The sequence below is a fragment of the Corvus cornix genome, chromosome 4A, assembly GCF_000738735.6.
Source record: "Corvus cornix cornix isolate S_Up_H32 chromosome 4A, ASM73873v5, whole genome shotgun sequence".
Taxonomy (NCBI): Eukaryota; Metazoa; Chordata; class Aves; order Passeriformes; family Corvidae; genus Corvus; species Corvus cornix.
Window position 1 is genome coordinate 20003520 of NC_047058.1, and position 22654 is coordinate 20026173.

Here is a 22654-nt window from a genome sequence, read left to right on the forward strand (position 1 = left end):
CCAGCATCCCTCAGTGCCCATGTTCCTGGTGGGCTGATGCATGTGTGAGACCCCCGGAGCTGCACCCCAACAGCCTCCAGGGTCCCCCACAAGGATCCCTGTGCCCTCCCAAGGAGGAGGATGGGCAGGCCTAGGCTTTGTCCCATCCCCAGGGAGCATCAGGCCTTCGCTCGCTCCGGCATTTCCGCCGGCAGTGGCAGGAATGTGGCTGCTGCGGGAACAATGCCGGCACCTTGCGCTGGTCCCCTCCGTGACAGCACGGGAGCAGCTGCCCAGGCACAGCCCTGCTCCCAAGGAGCCGGAAGGAAGCAGATGGAGATGACACCGGCTGCCATTTCCTGCGGCAGGACGTGCGGGCTTTCTCCATCACCGCTCCCCTCGCTGGCCCAGCAGCGCCTCGGGCACCACAGGCATCAGTGCCCAGGGCTGCCAAAGCCGTGTGCCACACAGGGCACCAGCACCCTGCTGCACCCACTGCCCTGGCCAGAGCCAGTGCCATCGCCATCCCAGTGTGGCACATGCCACCACCCACTGCCGGACGGGCCACCGGCGCTGGGCTGACGGTGTCAGCACATCAGGGGTGCACCCAGGAGCTCAGCCAGCAGGAAACAGCGGCATGGGACCCTCTGCCCCTGTCCCCAGCTGTGCCCAGCACACTGCTGGAGTGGCTGGGGGAGAGCCCAGCCCTCGGCTGCCCCTGGAGCGGGCCTGGAGCTCTGGCCAGGGCTCCGTGGTGGTGCAGAGCTGCGTAAGGGGGGCCCGGTGCAACCCCCAGGCCTTGCACAATGGAGGTTTATTTGGAACGAACGGTTTCCCAATAAATTATGTAATTTAAAAATTTTAAGGAAAAGAAAAAGGCAGAAGGGAAGGGAGCCCACGGCAGCTCAGCCTGTGCACAGGGACCGCAGGGCCACACGACACCCTGGGCTAAGCCCAGGCACTGGCGGGGCTCTATGACTGCAGCCCCCTCCCCTTGGCTTTGGCCTCCCGCACCTGAGGCCAAATGGCCCCACAGGCCTCTTAGTGTTTCAGTGGGACAGGCCACTCTTGTACCCTCAGTCACCACCCCCACAGAGGGCTGTGCCCTCAGCCAGCTGTACGTCACCCTTGCACTGCAGCCCCCCAGCACAGCCCCCAGCTGCTCCTCTGGCCCCGAAGGAGCATTTCTGGCTCCCTTCACCCCCCAAACCTGCACCCTCTGCTAGCACCCTGGGGAGGAGAGAATGGACTCCATCCAGTGGCACCTAGTCACCCAAGCCTGTCCTACCCCCACACTGTAGGCTGGGCTGGAGGAACAGCAGTCCCATCCTGCTGAAGATGCACAGGAGAGCCCAGGAGGCGCAGAGGGCAGCTCATGGCTCTGCCTGACCCTGGCCACTATGAGCCACCCACGATCCTGTGTCCCTAGGGGAAGCTGGGGCACGGAAGGGACAAGATACTGAGGGCAGAACGAGGGGTGCAGGGACAGACCCGTGTGCCAGGGCCCTGTGTCCTGGGAGGGAGGGGAGAGGGGAAAGGCCCTGCTGAAGGGGAGAGGCTGAACGTCCGAACAACCTTCCTGGGTCAGCACGGTCCATAGCACAGTGACGGCATCAGGGCTGGCAGGGCTGTGTGGCAGAAGGTGGCACATGTCCCACAGCAGTCTGGGGCGGTGTATGCACCAGCACATGCACCCGGCACCGGAGGGACGCGTGTGCCACGGCCTCCGAGAGCACCAGCCATCCCCACCCTTCTCCACAGCAGCTCTTGGGAGATGGGTGTGACACAGAGAGAAGCGTGACTGGGGGAGCTGGTGATACTGCCACGGGACGATGGGCGCTGGCACAGTGCTCGGCTATCGACAGATCCACCTGGCTCCCGCACCCAAGCCGGAGGCTCCAGCGGTGGATGGCAGTGCAATGAGCGTGCAGGTCCTCTGCAGTGTGAGGTGTGGCATGGCAGGGAGGGGGAACGCGTCCCTTCCGACTGTAAACACGGCACTTGGAGAGCTTCGAGCCTTTACCCCTCGGAGCTGTGAGAGGCCCGGCTGCAGCACAGGCTCTGGCTTTGGCACACGGCAGGAGTCATTCTTCGTCCCCGGTGAGCAGGAAGCTGTAGAGGAAGTTGATGGCACGCTGGCGGTCCTGCTGGGTCTGCCTGGCCATCAGGTTGGGCGGAGGGCGCAGGAGGAGGCTGGAGAACAGGGCAGCTGTGGAGGCAGGTAAAATCCATCACTGGTGAGGAACGAAGACCTTGGGAGGTGCAGGAGGAGGCTGGGATGAAGCAAGGGCTGCAGAGGAACAACACTCACCGATCATGGTGGCACTGACGTTGTTGTCGTCCGAGTACCTGAGCAGCTCCCGGAGGAAGGACATTAGGTACCGAAACACATTGCGGTGGCAGCTCGGCAGCTGAAGGATCACCTGCCAGGAAATGGTGTCAGGAAGCTCTCCCAGCTCCCACCACTGCAGCCTGGGCACACGCAGCACTCCGGGCTCCAGAGCAACTTACCCACAGCTGCAGCCCAGTGCTGATGGCACTTGTGGGCTGTGGCTCCTGGTGACACTGCTTCAAGGAAAGCTGTATCACCAGGAAAAAGCCCCCACTGCCCTGGGGCTGCTTCCTGCTTGTTTCCAGTCAGATCCCAGCTCTCACCGCCCCAAAACTTCCCCCTCTGCCCAGGGACATGCTTGGCCTGGCCTGCTGCCCCACCAGCTGTTAAGAGCCATGCACAGTCCTCCATGGAAGGACAGGAATTGTAGCTCTGAGCAGGTGCTCAAGCCCTCAGGACCAGGGGAGGCTCAGCCCCTCCCTCAGGCTCCTGTTCCCCAGGTGCTCGGGGTGAGACAGGGCTCACTTGGGGTCTCTTTGGAAGAGCTGCCTACTCTCCCAGAGCCACTGCCAGCCCCTGGGTAGGGAGCAGGGCCCAGGGCCACGGCACAGCCCACGGCAGCAGCCCCACACGCCGGCACAGCCCCGCACCTGTCGGCACAGCCGGCTGCTGTGGGACACATCCAGGCACCGCTGGTACAGCTCATAGCAGATCACAGGCTCCGGCAGAGCCTCCAGGAAGATGAGGAGAGCCTCAGCCACAGAGTGATTACTGCCCGCTGGACCGCTGGGAATCAAGGGTCATGCTGAGCAGAAAGATCCCCTCCCTCTCCAGATGCTCATCTCCTTGGAGGTCATGCAACTTCCCTGCCTGTCTAACCTCTCCTCCTCCGCCTTCTCCTCCACTGTCTCGCATCCATGAAAAACACTGCTCCATCCACCCTGCACTGCGTTTCCCACCCTCTGGCTGCACAGGAGCCCCCTGCTCCATTAGCCTCTTCTCCAGACCATGCTCCTCAGTATCCCAGCTCCTGCACTTGGCACAGCCCTGCAGAATCTTCCAGAGCCCCCTGGCTGCTTTGGCCAGCACAGATTCAGCTTTCAGAGAGGTTGTGGGGGGACCAAGGGGAGCCCATCCCTGCCAGGTAAAGGTGACAGACAAGTTCTCGTGAGAGCGAACCCTCCCAGCAGAGCTGAGATCCACCACGGAAGGATACGGATTGTCTCAGGAATGCTGGTGTCCAGGCACTCAATGATCTGCTCCAACTCATCCTGCATGCCTGGAGTCTGGAACAGGTCCTCCTGTCAGAAACAGCACAGTGATGGATAAAGTCACCTTCCCCACAAAGGCTGAGGCACATGGTGACTGGAAGGTGAACCCTGGGACACCCAGCCAGTGCCTTGAGCACAGGGAAAAGCCCTGTCCTGTAAACACCAAACTCGAGTTGATCCCCAGGTGCTTGTGAGGAACCAGGTCACCAGGAGAGCTCCAGTGTGGCAGAGGCCCTCTCCCTCTCCATCCCTCTCACCTGGTGGAGGGCATGCTTGAATAGGTGGTCCACCAAGAGCCAGATCTCCTTTGGCACCTGCAGTGGCACCTCAGTTGCCTCCTCGCTGTCCAGGGAGCCCATCTGCAGGATGGATTTCTCCTGGGGAGAAAGCACACAAGGGCTCAGGGAAATCTTAGTCCCTGCTGTCTCAGGCCCTTAGTCCCTGGTAGGGAAAGCTGGGAGAGGGGAAGCAGCAGGACCCTGGGGTGCTCCAGACCTGACTCACTTTCACAGCACCAGCCATTGCTCCACAGGCCCCGGCTCCTCTCCCTCCTGCTGCCCCATGGAACAACCTGCCCGGTCTCTCCAACAGCCCCAGCCCCCTCAGCCCCCCGGGAGGGGGCTCTGGCTGCCCACGGTGCCCCGGCCCCATCCCAGCTCCCACCCCGCAGCCCTTGTGCCGCGGGAGCTGCCGCACTGGGGAGCCCAGCCCCGGCCCCGCTCATCCCACGTCTCCCCTGACTCCAGGTGTGCTCCAGCCATGGCTGCTCTCAGGGCTCTGGAACCGTCCTGATTCCTGAAGTTTCTTCCCTGATTTTCCCAAGGAGAGGTCTCGCTGAGCACACACCACCAGGGTCACAGCTCCTGCTTACTCATGTGGAGCAGCTGACGAGCTCCATGGCTCAGATGTCTCCATCACACCAGGCTTTAACCGGATCCACATTCTGGATTTTACTCTCACTTCACCATCACTCACATTCCTGTGACCTCCAAGGAGGAAGCCATGCCCAGCACTCCCAAAGCACCCAGGAACCAGCACAAGCAGGAACACGACCCCGCCACCAGCAGAGGAGTCCACAAGCCACACAGAAAGCACTTCACTGCAGCTGAGGCGACAACTGGCATAGCTGTCCCTGCAGCACACACAGCCACTGCCAGCAGCTGGGGGCAGCTTCCCCACTATGCCCCCAGACACCCTGGGTTGACACGAGCCCTGGTGGCACAGGCAGTAGCCCCACTTGCCACACGGCACAGCATAGCTCTGCCCTGCACAGCACTAGGTCTGACCCCACTGGCAGATGAGGAGTCACGGCTGCCTTGCTCAGCCACATCCACTGGGAAGGTCGGGAAGCAGGGTGTCAGGCAAGAGCAATAGAGAATTCCTCTAAGAGGGAAAGGGGGAGAGCTGCAGACCCTCTCCCAGGGCTGTGGACACTCTTCCAGGGCTGAGGCTCTTCCACAGAAACCCCCTGTGCCAGGGCATCGCTGGAGCCAAGCGCTGGAGCAGCCCTTGGCATGGTTGGGAGAGCTGTGGAGACCCCCATGCAGGAGATCCCAGGTTCTCAGGGAAGAGAAGGCTCGAAGTGCCTCGGGGCAGAGGGGAAGGAAGGGAGGAGGAGCAGGAGCAGGAGCAGGAGGCGGGTGCGCGTTGGCCGGGCCCCGGGCGCCCTCTCCTGCCGCGTGTGAGGAAGGGAGGCACGGCCACGTCCTTCCCACGGGAATGTGCTCCCAGAAGGATGGCACCACATCCCTCCCTTCTCCTCTGCCAGGAGGAGACTGTGCTTCATGCGGTTAAACACGGGAGCTCGATCCCCTCTTAAGAGAGGGAACATTCCTTCCCTCTCCTGTTTCACTCTGCCGCTGCGCTGACAGCCCAGGGAGGAACAACTCCCTCGGACCGGGAAGCCAGCACAGAACCAGCTCAAACAAGTTACAAATGTCAGAGGCAGCGCAGGGAGAGCAGGAACACCCCCAACATCTCCCACTTGCTCTTCCAAGGACATGCTTTCCTTTCTTGGCTCCAGCACCGAGCACGGGTGCCAAGAGAAGCAGTGATCCCGCTCGGGCATTGTGGCCATCAGAGCCAGCAGCCCCGGCTCCACTGCTCGAGGAGGCACAGAAACATCCACCTCCTGCACAAGGCCCTCCCTCGGCCTCCACAGGGACACAACAAGATGGAAGGAACAAAAGACCTGAGTTTCCTACTCCAGCCCTCTTCCCACAGGTCTGAGAGGATGTTGTGAATTCTACCTTATGGTCAGAGCTATCTCTGGTCTGTCAAAGGCTGCCAATCTTTTTGGGAATATCCAGCACTGCTGTCAGGATCAGGAGAGTAATTTTTTTCCCCAAAGCAAATTTGGTAAGCTTTAACATCTCAGTTGAGCTTGGATCCGGGGTCACTATGTGCTTCTCTGTGCTCTCATCCAGCCCACAGCTGTGCTAAGAAGCTTTGCTGGCAGTGTCCCCTCTGTGCTCCCCTCCCCTTCCCTCTGCCACAGAAAACAGGGGAAAAGCTCTCATTCTTTACAAACACACCACTGAGAAGCAGACTGCCACACAGCAATTGCTTGTGTTACCTTTTCTAAGAAGCTGTCTTCTTCCTGAGAGCAGCAGGAAAGAGAGGAGAGGAAAAAGTGTGGTTAAGAGGGAGAAAGCACTCTTGGATCAACTCTTCTGATTAAGCAGAAGCCTAATTTGCATTATAAGAACCCACTGAACACCAGGTCCTTCACACATTTTGCTGACATGGCCAAAATTAAACCTGGTGAGAGATTTGCCTGCCAATTAGCAACAATCCCGCTCACATGATGCACAACGGTCGTCAGGATTTCTGGAAACCCCTCCAAGGGGCTTGGACAGTGCCGTTCACTGGCCAACAGCTGGGCCATGGGCAGGTGAGACATGTCTGCCAGGAAGAAGTTCCCTGGTCAGAATCACTGTCCCTCTGTTATTTCAGCCATCTTCCCTTGTGACCAGGCCAGAGATAAAACATTCCCTGGGCTAAATCTGTGTTTCTGAGCGTGTGGCAGCTGTGGAGCTCACAGGGCCCCTAAGCAGCTTTGGGTACGGTCAGGGAAATGAGGGTTTGTGCTCAAACCCGGCTGCTGCTGCTGCAGCCTAAGAGCATTAGCACAGTACAGAGAGGAGTGTGCCAAGCCCTCCGGCAGCACAGCCAAGCCCTCAGCATCCCCAAACAGCCATCCCTGTACAACCAGGGCCGGCTGCACACGGCTCATGGGGTCTGCAGGAGGGAACGGAAGCCGGCTGTCCATGCTGAGCCTTGGCAGATCAACCTCTCAGGGTGGGAACAGCCCCAGTGCACTCCAGGCCGAGCCAGGAGCAGCTGCAGCTCCCATGGCACAGGGACACCAGGAGGGAGTGGCATCTCAGGGTCCCCGTGGCCTCTGCAGTGCCTGCTTGCTTTGGGGGCTCCCTGAGCTCTAACAGAGCCACAACAGACTGGCCTCTTCCCGGGAACAGCTTGCTCAGAACAGGAGCTGGCACAGGTTTCTCTCCTGAGGCACAGGGGGAGGCACATGGTCACAGGTTTGGGAGGGCAGACAGCCACCTGCACGTTTTGTAATGGGTGAGTCATCTCCAGCCTCACCCCCCAACCTGAGCCTGGCTGCTCACCTCTCCACAGAATCACAGAATGGTTTGGGTTGGGAGGGACATTAAAGCTCATCTTGTTCCACCCCCTGAGATGGGCAGGGACATCTTGCACTATCCCAGTTTACTCCAAGCCCCTTACAGCCTGGGCAAACTGTGCCAGGGCCTCCCTACCCTTACAGGGAACAATTTCTCCCTAATGTTGAGACTTCAGCACAATCTGCTCCACAAGATTCACCTGTTCCTGAGAGGGGTTCTTCAAGAGGCCTTTTAAAACCCACAGCAGGATCTCAAGAAAAAACAGGATGACACTAATACTGAAATCCCAAAGGAGAGGTGCTCCAGTGACAGCAGCCGTGTCAGTGTCTCTCTCCTGGGAGAACCAGGAGAGCCATTCCCACACAAACTCCCATCTACACTGTGCTACCCTGCACCCACCTACCTCAGCCCCTTAGTGACTGAGTCTCCACACCTCTCTCCACTGAAAACCACAGACGAAGTCTAGCCAGGCTGAGGAAAACACTGGATGCAGTGAAGGATGAGCCCTAACACCCTGCAACTGCAGGAGGTTCTTAAGGCACAGACGTGCCAGCCTCACACAGCCTGAGCAGCACCAAAATTTGCGGAACTGCACCCAAATGCTCCAGGTTGCAGGGCAGGCAGGACCTGCACCACCACCAGGCACTAAGTGCTCTCAGCTTGGCCTGGCTCCAAGGATTTCTCAGCTCACAGGTAAAATCAGAATCAAAAACCTTAAAATATCCCCTGTGTCCATAAGGGGAGCTGTGTCCCTGCTGCGGACACTGGGGCAGGTGCTCTTTGCTGATCGTTTTACTCCTGTATTTCTAGATGTTTCACTGAATAACAGGAGAAAGAAATCTAGAGGTAAAGGAAGGAGAAGAATCCTCCAGGTACTCTTACAGATCTAACAGTGTGTCTGTGAGAGCAGAGCCAAGAGTCGGGGCCCCAAGTTCCTCTGTATCAAGCAAGAAGTTGGTGCTGAGCCGGAAGAAGCAGGTGGAAAAGCAACCAAGGCCAGTGAAATGTTCCAGACCCACTTCTAGAACAAGAGTGACTTTCAACCAAATCCTGAGAAATCTGAGGAGCCTGAAGCCTGGATCAGTTGCTTGACCTGAGGAGGCAAACACTGTATCTTGCCACCTTGATCCTGCCTAGCCTGACTGTGTGTTACAAAGTCAAAATTCTGGTATAAAACTGACTTTTCTGTATACTGAACTTGTGAGAAAAGTAGATACCTACAAAAAAGATGGGAACTGGAGGAGGCAGGGAGAGGCACCGGACAACTGCTGAAGGAAAGAGAAAATGTGGAAGCAATGGGAGTGGAAGCTGGAAAATCCACAGAGGTGGAAAAGCAGCAGCTTACTGGATAAAAAACCCCTCATGTAAAGGTGAAACTGTGAGATAGGAGAAGAGAGGAAAGGTATCACATGGCAGAGAGACTCAAACAATGGGGCTGAGCTTTCAGGTGGACGGAAGGAAATGACTCTCCTGGCTGAACACAAATGGGGACATGAACTGGCACCCAGGAGCTGCTGCACCTCACTGGAACACAGCCAGGTAAGGCAGTAAGGAAAGATGAATGAAACCAGCCTGGAAATCAGAATTACATCCCCAAAATGGGACTTAACCCCAGAAACAGTTATGACAGTAGCCAAAGGACAAGACGTGACTAGGGCACAACTACACCCTCTCTCACGCACACAACGAGCTTTGGGAGGAGCAGTATTGATGCTGGGGGCTGGCAAAGGCTGGGGGGAGGAACAGTTTGCTGCACCACAGAGAGACCTCTCACTGATGAGTTATCTCTCACCCAAGGCTTATCTCTCTCACTGTGGTTGGTGTGGGAGGAAATGGCCAGAGAGGCCGTGACGCTGCTCATCTGTGAGCTGCGTCCTTCAGCACCCCACACCCACACCACAGACTTCCTTCAGTCCTCCTGCTTCTGCTTGCTCCTTCCCCTGAGCAGTAGGAATGCATCCAGAAGGAAAAGGCTCCCGGGGCACTCATCACGGCAGAAGTAGCCCTGGTACCATGGAGGAGAGGACCTCAATCACATCTCTTATGACACAGTAGTGCCACTCAGCTGAGCCTGCCAGCACCAGTAACACCAACATGAGGTGCTGGGATCACTTTTTTGTCCCATCAAACAATATTTGATGAGCCTACTCAGGAAAAAGGGATAAAGTACAGGCTGTCAAAAGCCATTGGCTGGGGTAGAAGGGAAGAATAAAAGAGCACCTCAAGCTCTGTGAAGTTGCTCAGCTCAGAGCCAGCACAGCCAACCCGAACTGCAGGCACTACTCCTGCTTTTGGGAGCAGTCAGAAGGGAATCAGGCCTCTCTGGGTTAAAAGAGCTGCTTCAGAACTCACCAGGTCTATGAGTTTGGTGACTGGAACTTCTCGGATTGGTCGCTTCATCCGGCACAAGGCCTCGAGCGAGGTGCCAAAGCAGCTGGGCAGGTAGGTCCCACTGATGGTCAGGAAATAGTCCTTCCCTCGGTCCAAGTGCAGGACAAGAATATCCTCGATTTTATCCTCACCAGAGTTCAGGAGGGTGACTGAGTCCTTGCTGACGTACACATCCAGGGAGATTTCTGTGCTCTCGTCTGCAACACACCGGAGCTCTCAAGAGCACATGGACACTCCAAAAGGGGATGACAAGGACAAACATACAGTGGCAGGGACAAAGGCCACAACAGACAAGACACACAGACAAGACTGATGGCAAGAAAGGTGGGACACAGGAAAGACAGGAAGGACTACATGGAGATGGGATGGGGGGTCTGCAGCAGTACACTCACCTGGCTCCAGGTAACCTTCACAAGGCTCGGCCCGAAGCCATGGCTTGCAGTAGTGGCTGTCATTGAGCTTTGGGATGAAGGAGAAGTGACAGGTGACCTGCCCGTTATTGGTAATCTGGAACTTCTGTTTCTGCAGCTGACGGAACTTCACGTTCTCAAACTCAAACTGCAGAGCAAAGAGAAATCAAGTGATAAGTGATATTAGTGGCCAGGATATGGCCCCCAGACTCTGCAGTGGCCCCCCCATGGCTGCGAGGAGCCCACCCAGTGCAGAATTCCTCACAGAAGTCCTGCCAAGGAGCCAAGACAACATGTCCTCTTTAACCCAATTCCTGATCATATGATAAAGGATGGAGTTCAATTTCCTATAATCCAGTTTATTGAACCAAAGTCTTTGGAAGTAGTTCTGGCACTTTGAAGGCTGCTGTGCTTGGACAGTGACTCCAATGACTCCAGTTTCATCCTCACCTCTCTCCTGCTCAGCTCCAGGGAAGGAAGAAAGTCATTCTCCATCCTGTCCATTATACGAACAATGTCTTCGAACAGCTTCCGATACTTCTGCTCATCCACAACCTTAACCTGTGGGAGAGAAAAAACACTCAGCAAAGCTTCTGACTGGCTTTCACAGGAACTCTCTTGATCATGAGCAAACTGCAGAAGTGAATTATTTCTCTAAGCACTGGCTTGTGCAGCTGGAAGGCTGAGAACTCACACACGTGGGTGCAGCCCCAAGCTGCATCTGCAACTTTACACAGATTTCACCCCTGCAGATGTTACCAGCATCTGTCTGGCCACTGGTCACACACCTGGGAGATCACGGGAGGTGACCTCTGTGGGATGGCATTGGCATGCTGCAGCATTCCTCATGATTCTCCAGAGGGAAAGGAGAAAGGCTTTTCTTTAAACAGATTCAGCATATTCTACTCAGCCCAGGTGAGGCACACATGGAGTGCTGTATCCAGATCTGAGCTCCCCAGTACCGGAGAGACATGGAGCGCCTGGAGCAGGGCCAGCAAAAGCTACAGAGATGCTGAAGGGCTTGGAGCATCTCCCTCACAGGGAAAGGCTGAAGGAGCTGAGGCTGTTCACCCTCAAGAGGAGACACAGCTGAGAGGGGCCCTCAGCCCTGTCTGTCCCTGTCTGCAGGGAGGGCTCTGAGCAGGGCCCAGGCTCTGCTCTGTGGGGCCCAGCAATGGCACAAGAGGAACGGGCAGGAACTGATCCCAAGAAGTTCCACCTGAACATGTGGAAGAACTTCTTCACTGTCCAGAACTGCTCAGACACAATCCCATGCCATGTGCTCTGGGATGGCCCTGCTGGAGCAGGGAGGTGGGACCAGACAACCCACAGTGGTCCCTTCCAACCTGACCCATTCTGGTGAGACCTGAGCCACCCAGGGAGCAGGAGGTAGCAAAAATGGACATGAAGTGTCCCCATTTGCTGCACCAGAAAACCCAAATTTGCTGCCACTCTCCACTGAAGATGTTCAGGTGTGAACCAGATGACACATCCCATGCAGCACAGGTACTGCCAGGCCCAGGCTGCTGCTGTGTCTCCCTGTGGAGGAGGGAACAGCGGGACTCACCCATTCCAGTGCTGCCAGATGCAGCACCCCCACAGCAGGCAGGGCCCAGCTGGGCTCACCTGTGCTCTTGCACCAGCCTTAGCAGAGGTGCCCTGACTCCATCACCGCCTCCCAAAGCAATGCCTGGAATGCCGGGCAGTGCTGGGATGCTGCCCCAAGGTACACACAAACCTACCCCGATGCGGAAAAGGGCGCTGACGGGCTTGTGGTCACTGGTCTTGAGGTCCATGTGACTGCAGTACCGAAGCTGATTGATGTTCCCGCCTCTCCAAAGGATCCGATCACACCATGCTGGCACACGACACTTCCCACTACAAAGAAAAACAGGTTACCAGGGGAATCCAACAATCCTATCAAGCCATCCAAGCTGTTCCTCTTCCCAACAAGGCAATTCCCTCCACCCACATCACCACAGCAGTGATGGGATGAACTCCTATCACTTACCCCAACTTGAATTCTGTTATTTCTTCTGCTCTCCTCCCCTTTCCCAACACAGCAGATAAAATTCCCATCCTTTCCAGCACCAGGAAACAAAATAACCCTCAGTCAAGCCCATTTCCACAGCCTGAACCCATGTGTGCTGTGACCCAAGTACATGACTTTCTTTTGCTGCCAGACCTTTCTGCCCACAATTCAACCCACTCATACTGTTTCCACTACGGAAACTCTACTCAGTGATTACTATCACATTATGAAGCCTGAATCCTGGGTTATCCTTCTTCAGATTAACTACTGCGCTGATTCATAAACACAGCAGAGTCAAATTCAATCACCACATGGTTTGAAAGTCCTTCTTGGGAGTTTCTCCCTCTGCAGCAGCCCCTGCAGCGGACGCAGCCATGTCTGTGGGAGGCACCAAGTGGGAACCACAGCTGCTATCGCAGTGCAGCCACCCTGTGGGTGTGCAAGTCAGGGGACAGGGTGACTCAGAGAGCCCATTTCCTTAGCTCTTCAATTCCTTTTTTATACTCTTTGCCTGTCCCTGGCAATAGAAAAAGCCTCCAGCGCAGGGTCACCTGAGCTCACACTTCACCTGCCTTCATCCAGCAGGATCAGCAGCAACAGAGGTTTAAGGGATGTCCCTGGTCAATGTACACAGGGGCTGCTTATGGCAGAAAGCGGGAAAGAAAGGAAGGCCAAACATAACACTGACAGGGATTCACAGCTCTAGAAAGCAGGAAATCAAGTTTTGTGAGAAAACACGTTTTATGTCACAGGTAAATACACCCAGTGGCAGCCAATGTACCTGGAGTCCCAGCGATCTGTTTTAGAGTCATATTTATACGTGGGGATGAATTTAATTTCTCCCTCCATGAAATCTGCAAATGCTTTCTTCTGAGTGCGCTGAATATTCAGCTAAAGCAGAAAAAGAAAGCTTTAAAAAGAAAAAAACCCAAACCAAACCCAAGAAACCCTCCCCTGCCACAGCAGTGTAAGAGAGCAATCTACAGGCAGAGCAACTACAGCCTGTGGCCATTCTGTGGGATTCACAGACATCCCCAAACTGCCTCTCGGACCTCACAGCTTAAACAGTGGTAAAAATTCAACCCGTAAGTGGACTGTTTTCCAAACAGACCGAGTACAAATGGGTACCACTCGCCAGACCATGCAGGCAGCATCAAATAAGAGTTAAGGGAAATATTAATTACTAAATGCCTTCATCAGTTTTCAGGATTAAGATTGCCATCACTAATCTTTCCCCACCAGTCATTTTAGCAAGAGCCTCCAGCATTGCACTCACCTGACAACCTGACACCACCCTCCTTTGCTCCTTTCCCCTTCTGAAAAATCTCCTGGATGTTTTCCTCACTAAGACCTGAGCTACAGCTGTTTCCTGCACGAAGCTCTGCAGTACAGCAAAAATGAGCTACAGAGGACAATCAATCAAATTTCCTGTGAAACTGTCAGAGGTGATATTGCACCACTGTTGCTCATGTTTATGTTTCTCGGGTGCAACCCTTCACCCAAAAGGCACCTGCTGCCAGTTTCTGTGTGCTGCAGGGAAGCGCCGAGCAGGGAAGGCGACAGCACAGAATTCAGGTCAAACTGGCTGAGCAGATCTGGGCTCCAAATCAATACCTCTTCCACAACACCGATCACAGCAGCTTTTGTTGCTGTTACAAATGCCTGTGTTCAGCTTGTAGCTTGTACTTAAGAGAGAATTCCTGCACTGAGACACAGACACACTTACACAGTGACTGCCTGAGTCACTCAGTTACCCCAGCATGGATCCCCTTTGTTTAGGGGGTTGTTGGAACCAGCACACCCTGTTGGGGTCCAGTGTCTGTGTTTATGTCCACACCCTTATTGCAGTGTGTCACTGAATTATGTAGGTTGGAAAAGCCCTCCAAAACCATTGAGCCCAACTGTTCCCCCAGCACTGTCAAGGCCACAACTAACCTATGTCCTCAAGTGCCACATCTACGTGTCTGTTAAATCCCTCCAGGAACAGGGACACCACTGCCCTGGGCAGTCTGTGCCATGCCTGGACAGCAGTTTCCATAAAAAAAATTTCCCTAATATCCAGCCTGAACCTTTCCCAGCACAACCTGAGGCTGTTTCCTCTTGTCCTGCCAGTTGTTACCTGGGAGAAGAGACCAACCCCCACCTGGCTGCACCCTCCTCTCAGGGAGTTGTAGAGAGAGAGAACATCCCCCTGAGCCTTCTTTTCTCCAGGCTGAGCCCCCCAGCTGCTCCTCATCAGATTTGTGCTCCAGCCCCTTCCCCAGCTCCATGTCTGCCAGATCCTCCCAAGCAGACCAAGGTGACCTCCCAGGGATGGGGCGAACATGAGCGAATTCACTGACCTGGTCATACATCAGCAGCTTCTGAAGCTCGTTCTTGCTGATGAGATTCTTCACTTCACTGGCATCTGGCAGACACAGCCTGTAGTTCAGGTCTCCCAGCCAGATAACAACACTGCAAACAAAGATACACATACAATCAAAATGGTCTGCTTTGGAAACGAGCTTAAAGCTCATCTTGTTCCAGCCCTCTGCCATGGGAAGGGACAACTTCCACTGTACCAGGTTGCTCCAAGCCATGTCCAACCTGGCCTTGGACAATTCCAGGAATGGGGCAGCCACAGCTTCTCTGGGCACCCTGTGCCAGGGCCTCCCCACCCTCACAGGGAAGAACGTTGGGAGCAGACCAGCAGTTAACAGCTCCCTTTTGTAAACCACATTAAGGCTGAGACATGTGGAAGACACAAAGGAGACATTAAAGATTGAACCCAACAGGAGAAGTTTCTAGTGACAGCAGATCATACAGGACTAAGTCCATCTCCTCTGGAATTCCCAAAAGATTGAAGGCTTGGTTTAGTAGGAGGTAACGCATTTGTCTCAGCATGAAACAAGCCAGAGAACAGCACTGACTCTCCAATGAAGCAACACCACACAAAATCCAGGTGGTATTGAGGCTCTTCTCATGTTAAGAAGAGGGCAACAGTGGAGCTCATTAAGCAGAGCCAGCCTGTCAGCCAGTGGGACAGGTGAGGCACCTGTATCTGCAGGGTTATCCCTCATGTGACACCCTGTTTTTACCTGTTGCTTTCTCACTGCCTTTCCTTCAGCCAGAGCAGGCCACTGCTGCACCACCTGCTGAGCCAAGACCGCCTGATGCAGAATTAGCAGGAGCAGATTTAGGCTCCTGGAGTTTACAACCTCCTGGGCATTGTTTCCCATCTCAGCCATCAGCCACACCTCACCAGCACCCGCTCCCACCCTGCTCCTCTCCAGGGCTCCAAACAGGCCTATAGCCTTCTTGTTATCAGCACCTAAGAAACACTCATGGGACTTGCTCTTTACTCCATAAAAGTTTCATTTAAAGATTAAAATTTAAACCCCTCACTAGTACCAAAGCTCTTCCTGTTTATAGCCAAACCTCAACATTTCCATTAGTGGATTATGAAGGATAATCTAATATTTGAAGTTTTTCTCTGTACTAATCCACTCTACATTTTTAAATGGTTTAAGTATTAGTTACAGAAGTACCAACCATTTGTATTCTGCTTAGGCCTGCTGAAAAGGAAGTTACACACAAATGCAAGGAGAGGGATGTTGGGGACAGGGTGCACAAGGCACCGCAGCAAGGAGGTGACCAGTTTGTCTGCAGGAACTGCAGCACACCACAGCCCTTGGGACTTCAAATTATTTCATCAAGCCAGAAAACTTATCTGCATGAAACCTCCTGTTGCTGCAATTCTGACTTGACTTGGGTTGCTCGACACCACTTCACAAGGGTACAACTCACTCGTGCTTCATGATGTTGAGCTCAGACAGGCTGTCACTGGGGATCATGAAGCTCATCCGGGCACAGATGTCCTTGTAGTCCTGGTTTCGGCGCTCAAAGTCCTCCACGTGGGCAGCCAGGTGGGAGTTGACGACACAGAAGGTGGTGTTGTAGAACATGAACCTGATGGCCACACCACCCTTGTTGCCCTGGGGACAGGAAGGACCAGTGGGGCTGGAGCAGGTGAGGCACAGGGAGGGGACTGGGATGGCACAGGTGAACCAAACCAGACTGTGCCACTTCTTGCATGGCTACAGGGAAGCAACAAGCTGGCCTCAGTGACTCACCATCTTTCCCATGACTCCTGTGCCCACAGACTCTGTCACAACCTCTCTGATATTGCTCAGATGATCCTTCTTAGCAAATATGAGCAACATCATCCCAACCAGGCGGACCATTTGCACCTGCAGAAATAAACGGGATCCGGAGTTCCCAGAGAAGCCGTGGGAGTGCAGTTCTGATCTGCTCTGCCTGATGCTCTACTGCTCTGCTCTCCCTGTTCCTCGTGTTCTGTACTCAGTCCCTAATTGCAACAACAGAACCCAAAGGGTCTCCTGTCCACAGCAGGGTTCTTGGGGTTCATCTGTCACCCCCCAGGAGCTGTAAGCAGTGCTGAGCTCACTGCATTCCCACACAACAGGGTGGGCAAAGAGGAACTGAACAAACGCGCAGCAGGTTTGTGCCCCAGGTCTCACCCTTGCCGTGCTCCAACCTGCACAAGCAGGGAAGCCCCCGAGTGCTCCAGCCAGGCCCACAGCTGGGGCTGTCCTGAGGCTGCAGGTGCAGCGGGAGTCAGAGCTCACCTTGGCTTACTCCAGACTCCAGTGCAGAGGGGAATGGACAGAGATGCTCTTATCTCCCTGAGGCAGACGTGCCTGATGCACGGGGTAGCAAAAGGCATCTCTGAGCCACACAGGCTGACTCATTTACAGGAAACACTCGTTCCCTAAAGCCAAAGGGCCTCTCTGGATCTGAGCAGTGACCTGCTCCTGCAGAGCTCAGCCCACAGGGGTTAACACCGTGCTCATGTGCCCTGTCCCAGTGGGGATCTCAGGTCTGCTGCTGATCTTTTACATGTGCTAAGCCAACACTGCCCAGCCTGTGACCTTCCTGCACCTCCAGAACAGTGGTATCACCACTCTGAAACAGCGACCAGGCCTCACCTGCTTGAGCACAGTCTGCATGCTCACCTCTATGCACAGAAAAATTCACATGTGTTGGGATTAAGTCTATGGCGTGAGGAAAGAAGCTGAGAGCAGGGAATTCAGCTGCGAGGGCCCAGCACTGACTCTGCTCTGCAGGAGCAGAATTTGCAAGTGACCACAAGCCTTATCTACAGCTTCAGCCACTTCCCCCTCCTTCAGCCATATCCTGTGCTCTCCCTTTCACCAAGGTGGGAGAAATTCACTCAAAACTCAAGTGAAGCAAAGGGAGGGGAGGGAGCAGGAGCCTCTCTGCAGTTCAGGCCATGACTCCTGGCTCCGCTTGATAGGTCTCAGTTCAGCAAGATGCTCTCTTCCCTGCTCCATTCCCTGTAACACCTGCCCCTGAGCTTAGCTCAGAGCAAGCAGGATGGGCTGTGACAGCAAACACATGGGCTAAGGAGGAAGGGGAAACCTCTTCATGTATTCTGAACTCATCCCCACAGCAGAAAGGTTTGTCACAGCAGAGATAAAACCAATGTCTTGCTCTAAACCAGCCAGAACAAAGTCCTGCTGCCACAGTTGAAGCAATTCCGACCCAAGGCAGCAGCATCTGGAAGATTTCACTTCATAAATCATCTATTCCTTCAGGGAAAAGCTGTTCATTTAGTTTACCAGCTCAGGACACACCTGGCTTCTATACTACAGGATGAGAAGGTAATACAAGTAGAGAATTTGAACCTGATGCTTCCCTGGCACCTAGCTCCTATTTGATAAAGGTATTGTGATCCCCACTTTTACAAATTTCTATTTCAAAGCACAGTATTTCCCTACAACTGTGGTACAGAAACAGACTCCACATTTAACTTGGCACATTTGACACATGCCCAGGCATGCACATGCCCAGTATCACCCTCGGTTTGCTCCCTGGACAGGTGAGAAAAGGGGAAGCCCTTTTCCTTTTTCCTTCCCATCATGCCAGCTCCATGAGAAGAGCCCACACCACTGAGCAGAACTCACTTTCTTGTATTTGGCCTTAGGGTGCAGGGCCCTCTCCACAGCAGACAGCCACTCCTGCTCCTTCATGGAATCAAAGTAGAAAAAAGCCTCCGTGCTGAGGTCCAGCTCCTGAAACCTGGAAACCCAAGAGCTTAGCACCGCCAGCCCTCCTGCACATACCCCTCTTCCTACAAGAATGTGAAACCTCCAGCAACAGCCCTTGGAGGAACAGCTCCTTATGGCCACTTGCTAAATGAAGAAGTAGAATTTCCCCACAGTGCCTCTGAGATCCTACCCCAAACCCCCCAGCAACCCTCTCCCTGAGAAACATTACTTTAGGCAGAGGACAACGAGCGAGCTGTGTGGATGCCCCCAGGAAAATCTATTCTGTCATGCCAGCTTTGTTCAACCTGATCCTCTGCCTCATCCGATGGCTTTTTGCCCTCAGACAGCCCCTGTGAGACAGAGCTCAGCTCTGTGCAGCCTGTGAGAGCACAACAGGAACCTGAACCAAACCCAGCCCTCCTGGATCCCAGCAAGAGCAACAAGGATCCCCCCAGCTGCTCACCCGATGCAGTAGAAGTCCGGAGGCTCCATGTCGCACACCAGCCATGGATTCAAGAAGCTGTCAGGAGACTGCCCGTTCACATTCCATGTTCCCACAAAGAACCTACAACACAAAAGCAGCTGAGCTGTTAGAAAACACAATGAAAACTACAGCAGCACAGCAGTGTTCCGGCTGGAAGCACATACTCTGAGCTGTCCCTGCACGGGGCCAGGCCAGCCATGGAGGAACTGAAATTCACAGAATCATTGAGGCTGGAAAAGATCTCCAGATCATTGAGTCCAACCTGTGCCCGATGCCCACCCTGTCACACAGCCCAGAGCACTGAGTGCCACGTCCAGGCGTTCCTTGGACATCTCCAGGGATGGGGCCTCCACCATCTCCCTGAGCAGCCCCTTCCAGTGCCTGACCACCCTTTCCATGGAGAAATTCCTCCTGGTGTCCAACCTGAATCTTCCCTGGTGCAGTTTGGGGCCACTTCCTATTGTACTCTCCCTTGTTCCCTGGGAGCAGAGCCTCTGACCCCCCCGGCTCCACCCTCCTCTCAGGGAGTTGGGGAAAGCCAGAAGGTCCCCCCTGAACCTCCTTTTCTCCAGGCTGAGCCTCCCCTGCTCCCTCAGCTGCTCCTCAAAAATTCTCCCAGTCTTGGCTCACTCCCAGCGACACTCCTCTTGGAGTAAGACATTCCACCAGCAAACATCCGGCTCTTTTACCACCACAAGGGGCAACACCACGACACTATGGTGGGACATCTGTCTTCACCCTCTCTGCCCACCTGCTCCAGCCTCACCAAGGCTCAGGAGATCTGACACACACACAGAGAAGGCAAAAGGAGCAGCTGCGCCATGGACACTTGGTGACTCTTGGGCTGTACCATCCTCACTGGCCACCTGAGCCGCAACCCATCAGCAGCTGCCAGGGCCAATCCTGGGTGAGATCTGAGCTCACAGGAGAGATCCTGCAGCTGTCCTTCTCTCCCAGGTCTCACCTGAAGTTGTGCAGGTTGATGTAGGCCTTCTCCCTCTTGGCCAGCACATGTTTGATGAGCCCCTCTCTCTGTCCCGACTGCGTGCTGGGCAAAAACATCTTACGCATCGTGTTGGTCACCTTGGGCTGGTCTCTGGATGTACCTTCTCTCTCTCGGTGAGATCTAGGAAGGAGGTGAGAGCAGCACTAGAATCAGTTCTGCTGTCTAGGAAGAAAAGTAAAAAAGGGAACAGATCCCTCGCCTTACTTACTGCTTATTCTGAGGGACAGGAGGAGGCGGGGGCTCCCGCCGAGATCCCGTTTGGTGGTTTTGCATGTTCCTTTTCTCCTCTAGGCTCAGAGTGTTGAAGTCATCCTCAAATCCCAGAGCTCCTGCAACGAAAAATCCAAGAAAAACACCCTCAGAAACAATTCGAAAAACCTCAGATCAAGAAGGGAAAAAACGTAACTCCACAGAAAGCAAAAAACCAAATGATAGTAGGAATGTATCAACTGTGTGACCCTGGAAACGGGAGAAAGGGGCACTAACCACAAGTCAAGGCAGGAAGGAGCTTAACATGCACAAACCAAGGGTGAAAATAGCACTCTGGAAGGAATTAACAGACAACGGAGCAGGGCCAGACTCAACTCCCACCCTGGGCACCCCAGCACTGCACATGCCCCAGAGCAAAGCCAACTGTACCTGGAGATAGACCTGTGAGGCTCTTCTCCACCTGATGCCAGATGGATGAGTCCTTAGGTTCAGGAAGAGATGCTTTCAGCTGGGCTGGAAAAAAGCCCATCCCTGTCAGAAACTGCTGGCAGAGGATTTCACATGCACAGGTGCAAGCCTGCTCACCTTCCTGAATGCTCTGCACTTCCGACAGGAATCCCAAGCAGCGCTCCTCGTCAGGGATCTCGAAGAGCCGCTCTGGCGTCTCGTCGCCCTGTATCCGGACCTTGCAGCCTGCTTCAAACACACTCACTGAGTCAGCCCAGGCTGGCTCACAGAGAGCTTCCAGGTGTTGTTTGTGATGGAAACCTGCACCTAAGTTACTCTCCCTGCGTTTCTGAGGTCCCCCCACCCTGCTTGGGGTATCCCTAGCACGTTCTCCTGGCTTTAGGAATCCTTCTCCCTACTGCAATCTTGAAGAGAAGAGCTCTAAAAGCAGGAAGAAAAATTGCAAACATTTAAATCATTTGCATTTCAAACCTTGTCTGTCATGACAACCGAGTGTCTGACAGAGCCAGATGACAACATCAGAGGGAAAACAATCCCTGTTTGAGCAGAGGACAAACACAGAGCCTGGGGGAAGACTGGAAGGCAAGACAAGCACCAGTGGCTGTTCCCTGACAGGACCTTTAGCCACACCACTGCCCTTATAAAACTTACTGTTTGTAGCTATATCAATCAGCAGAGTTTCTTCTGCCTCTAGAAAAGAGAAAACCAGGATCAGTAGAGCTCACACTGGATGCTGCAGTAATTGAGGACTCATATAATTACACTGCCTGCTACCAGCCATAAAAGAGTCCTGACAGAGGAACAAAGAGCTCTAATTTACATCTGTACGTTCCTAACAGTTCTGGCAGAAAGAAGCTGGACAGGCACCTCCCAACAAGCGTCCCAGGGAGATTCCCACCACACAGTTCTCATACACCTGGACGGTTCTTCCCCACCAGTGCAGCTACTTTGGGAAAGACCAACTTGACAAGGAGCTTCAGAGCTTCTCTACAGAGCAAGACCGGGGCAGAACATCACCAAACTGCACACAAGGGAATCAGCAAATCCAGGAAAAGGGGCTTTTACTCCTGACAAGGATTTGCCCCAGGGCCACTTGCTGCTATTTAAGTCCTTCCAAGACAAGGCCTAAAGCCTTTCCTCATCCAACATGTAGCTGTTGGGAGCTGAGAGCTTGCTAGACCTTATGGAAGTTTAGATGTAAACATGCAGGAATCAGGCAACAGCTCTCAACTCCTGGCATAGCAGAGAAGCCCAAGAGACAGACACCAAATTCCAGACCCGGAAACCAGGTTCTGCATGTGTTGGCTCTGTGTGATGCCAAGCCCACCACGCATTGGAGGCAGCCAAGTTCCTCACAACTGCATGCTGACGTGGGCTGACAACCTGCTTGGATGAGGAACAAGGGGATTCCATAAAATGTGAGTTGCTGTTTCACAGGGAAAGCCACTGGCTCAGGAGGCAGTTCAGGAAACACCACTAAATTTGGGGTTTGTGGATGAACAGCAGGAGATTCTCAGCCTTTCCCCCAGCAGTCAGTACCTTGCACACATTTAAAGCGGCTATTGATGGGAATATAATCCGGATCAGAGTTTTCTTTCTCCTGGGAGCGAATAACGACCCTGCAGACAGAAGGAAGGCTTGTAAAGACCCGGCAGCAACGCCCTGTTCACGCGCACACAAATGGGAGCTGTGTGTACAGAGACACAATGTTTGATTTCTATCGCTAAGCTTCTGGGGCAGGAGGAGGAAAAAGGCAACGAAGGCGAGACCGTGCAGGACGCGGACACCCGGGGGGAGAAGTAAGAGCTGCTGCACCCTCCCTGCCACGGGGCAGGTCCAGCACCGGGGCCGCAGCGGCTCCGGCTGCCGCAGGAGCATCGGGGAGCGGGGAAGGCACCCCCGGAGCGCCGGTCCGGCAGCTCCCCGCCCGCAGGGCACGGCACGCAGGGCTCCCGAGAGTCACGACGGCTGCGGCAGCTCAGCGGAGAACCGAGCCGGGCCCGGGCACGGCGCGTCCCGCCCCGAGCCCCGCGGCGGCGAGGCCGACCGAGGCGAGCCGGGCCCCGCCGGGCTCGCACTCACCCGTAGCGGCCGGCCCGCCGCTCCAGGCCGAGCACACACGGCTCCCGCCGCCCAGCCCGCACCTCCGCGCCGGCAACGCTCTGCGCCGCAGTTAAGGAAAGCTCGGCTCCCCGGCCCGGCCCGCCCCGCCGCCCGCGCCCGCCCGGCCCCGCCGCGCCCGGTGGATACGAGCAGGCCGCAGCCCGCGGCGCGCGCCTCCATGGCGGCGCTCGGTCTCCCGGCGACTCCGCGCTGGTCACGGGCGCGGAGCAGAGCGGCACCCGCCGCCGCC

The 22654-nt window shown here is 54.9% G+C and overlaps 1 protein-coding gene across 6 annotated transcripts; it reads right to left on the minus strand.

Moving 5' to 3' along the window:
• Positions 1–774: 774 nt before the first annotated feature.
• On the minus strand, positions 775–22626 carry OCRL (OCRL inositol polyphosphate-5-phosphatase). Of its 6 annotated transcripts, none has more exons than XM_039571997.1 (24): positions 22552–22625; positions 22384–22463; positions 21841–21920; positions 20953–20991; positions 20419–20526; positions 20263–20346; positions 19832–19952; positions 19582–19743; positions 18597–18698; positions 18050–18164; positions 16175–16291; positions 15849–16036; positions 14405–14516; positions 12844–12953; positions 11773–11908; positions 10481–10591; positions 10013–10178; positions 9582–9817; positions 6158–6181; positions 3840–3959; positions 3528–3612; positions 2962–3089; positions 2291–2402; positions 775–2188 (listed from the first exon to the last, which is right to left on the minus strand). In XM_039571997.1, exons 1-24 carry the CDS (start codon positions 22582–22584, stop codon positions 2064–2066), a joined length of 2694 nt encoding a protein of 897 aa, XP_039427931.1. In that variant the 5' UTR covers positions 22585–22625; the 3' UTR covers positions 775–2063. The 6 variants fall into 6 exon arrangements, with proteins under 6 accessions (XP_039427931.1, XP_039427930.1, XP_039427932.1 ...); XM_039571996.1 differs by having other exon boundaries at positions 20419–20529; XM_039571998.1 differs by lacking the exon at positions 6158–6181 and having other exon boundaries at positions 20419–20529; positions 22552–22626.
• Positions 22627–22654: the final 28 nt, after the last annotated feature.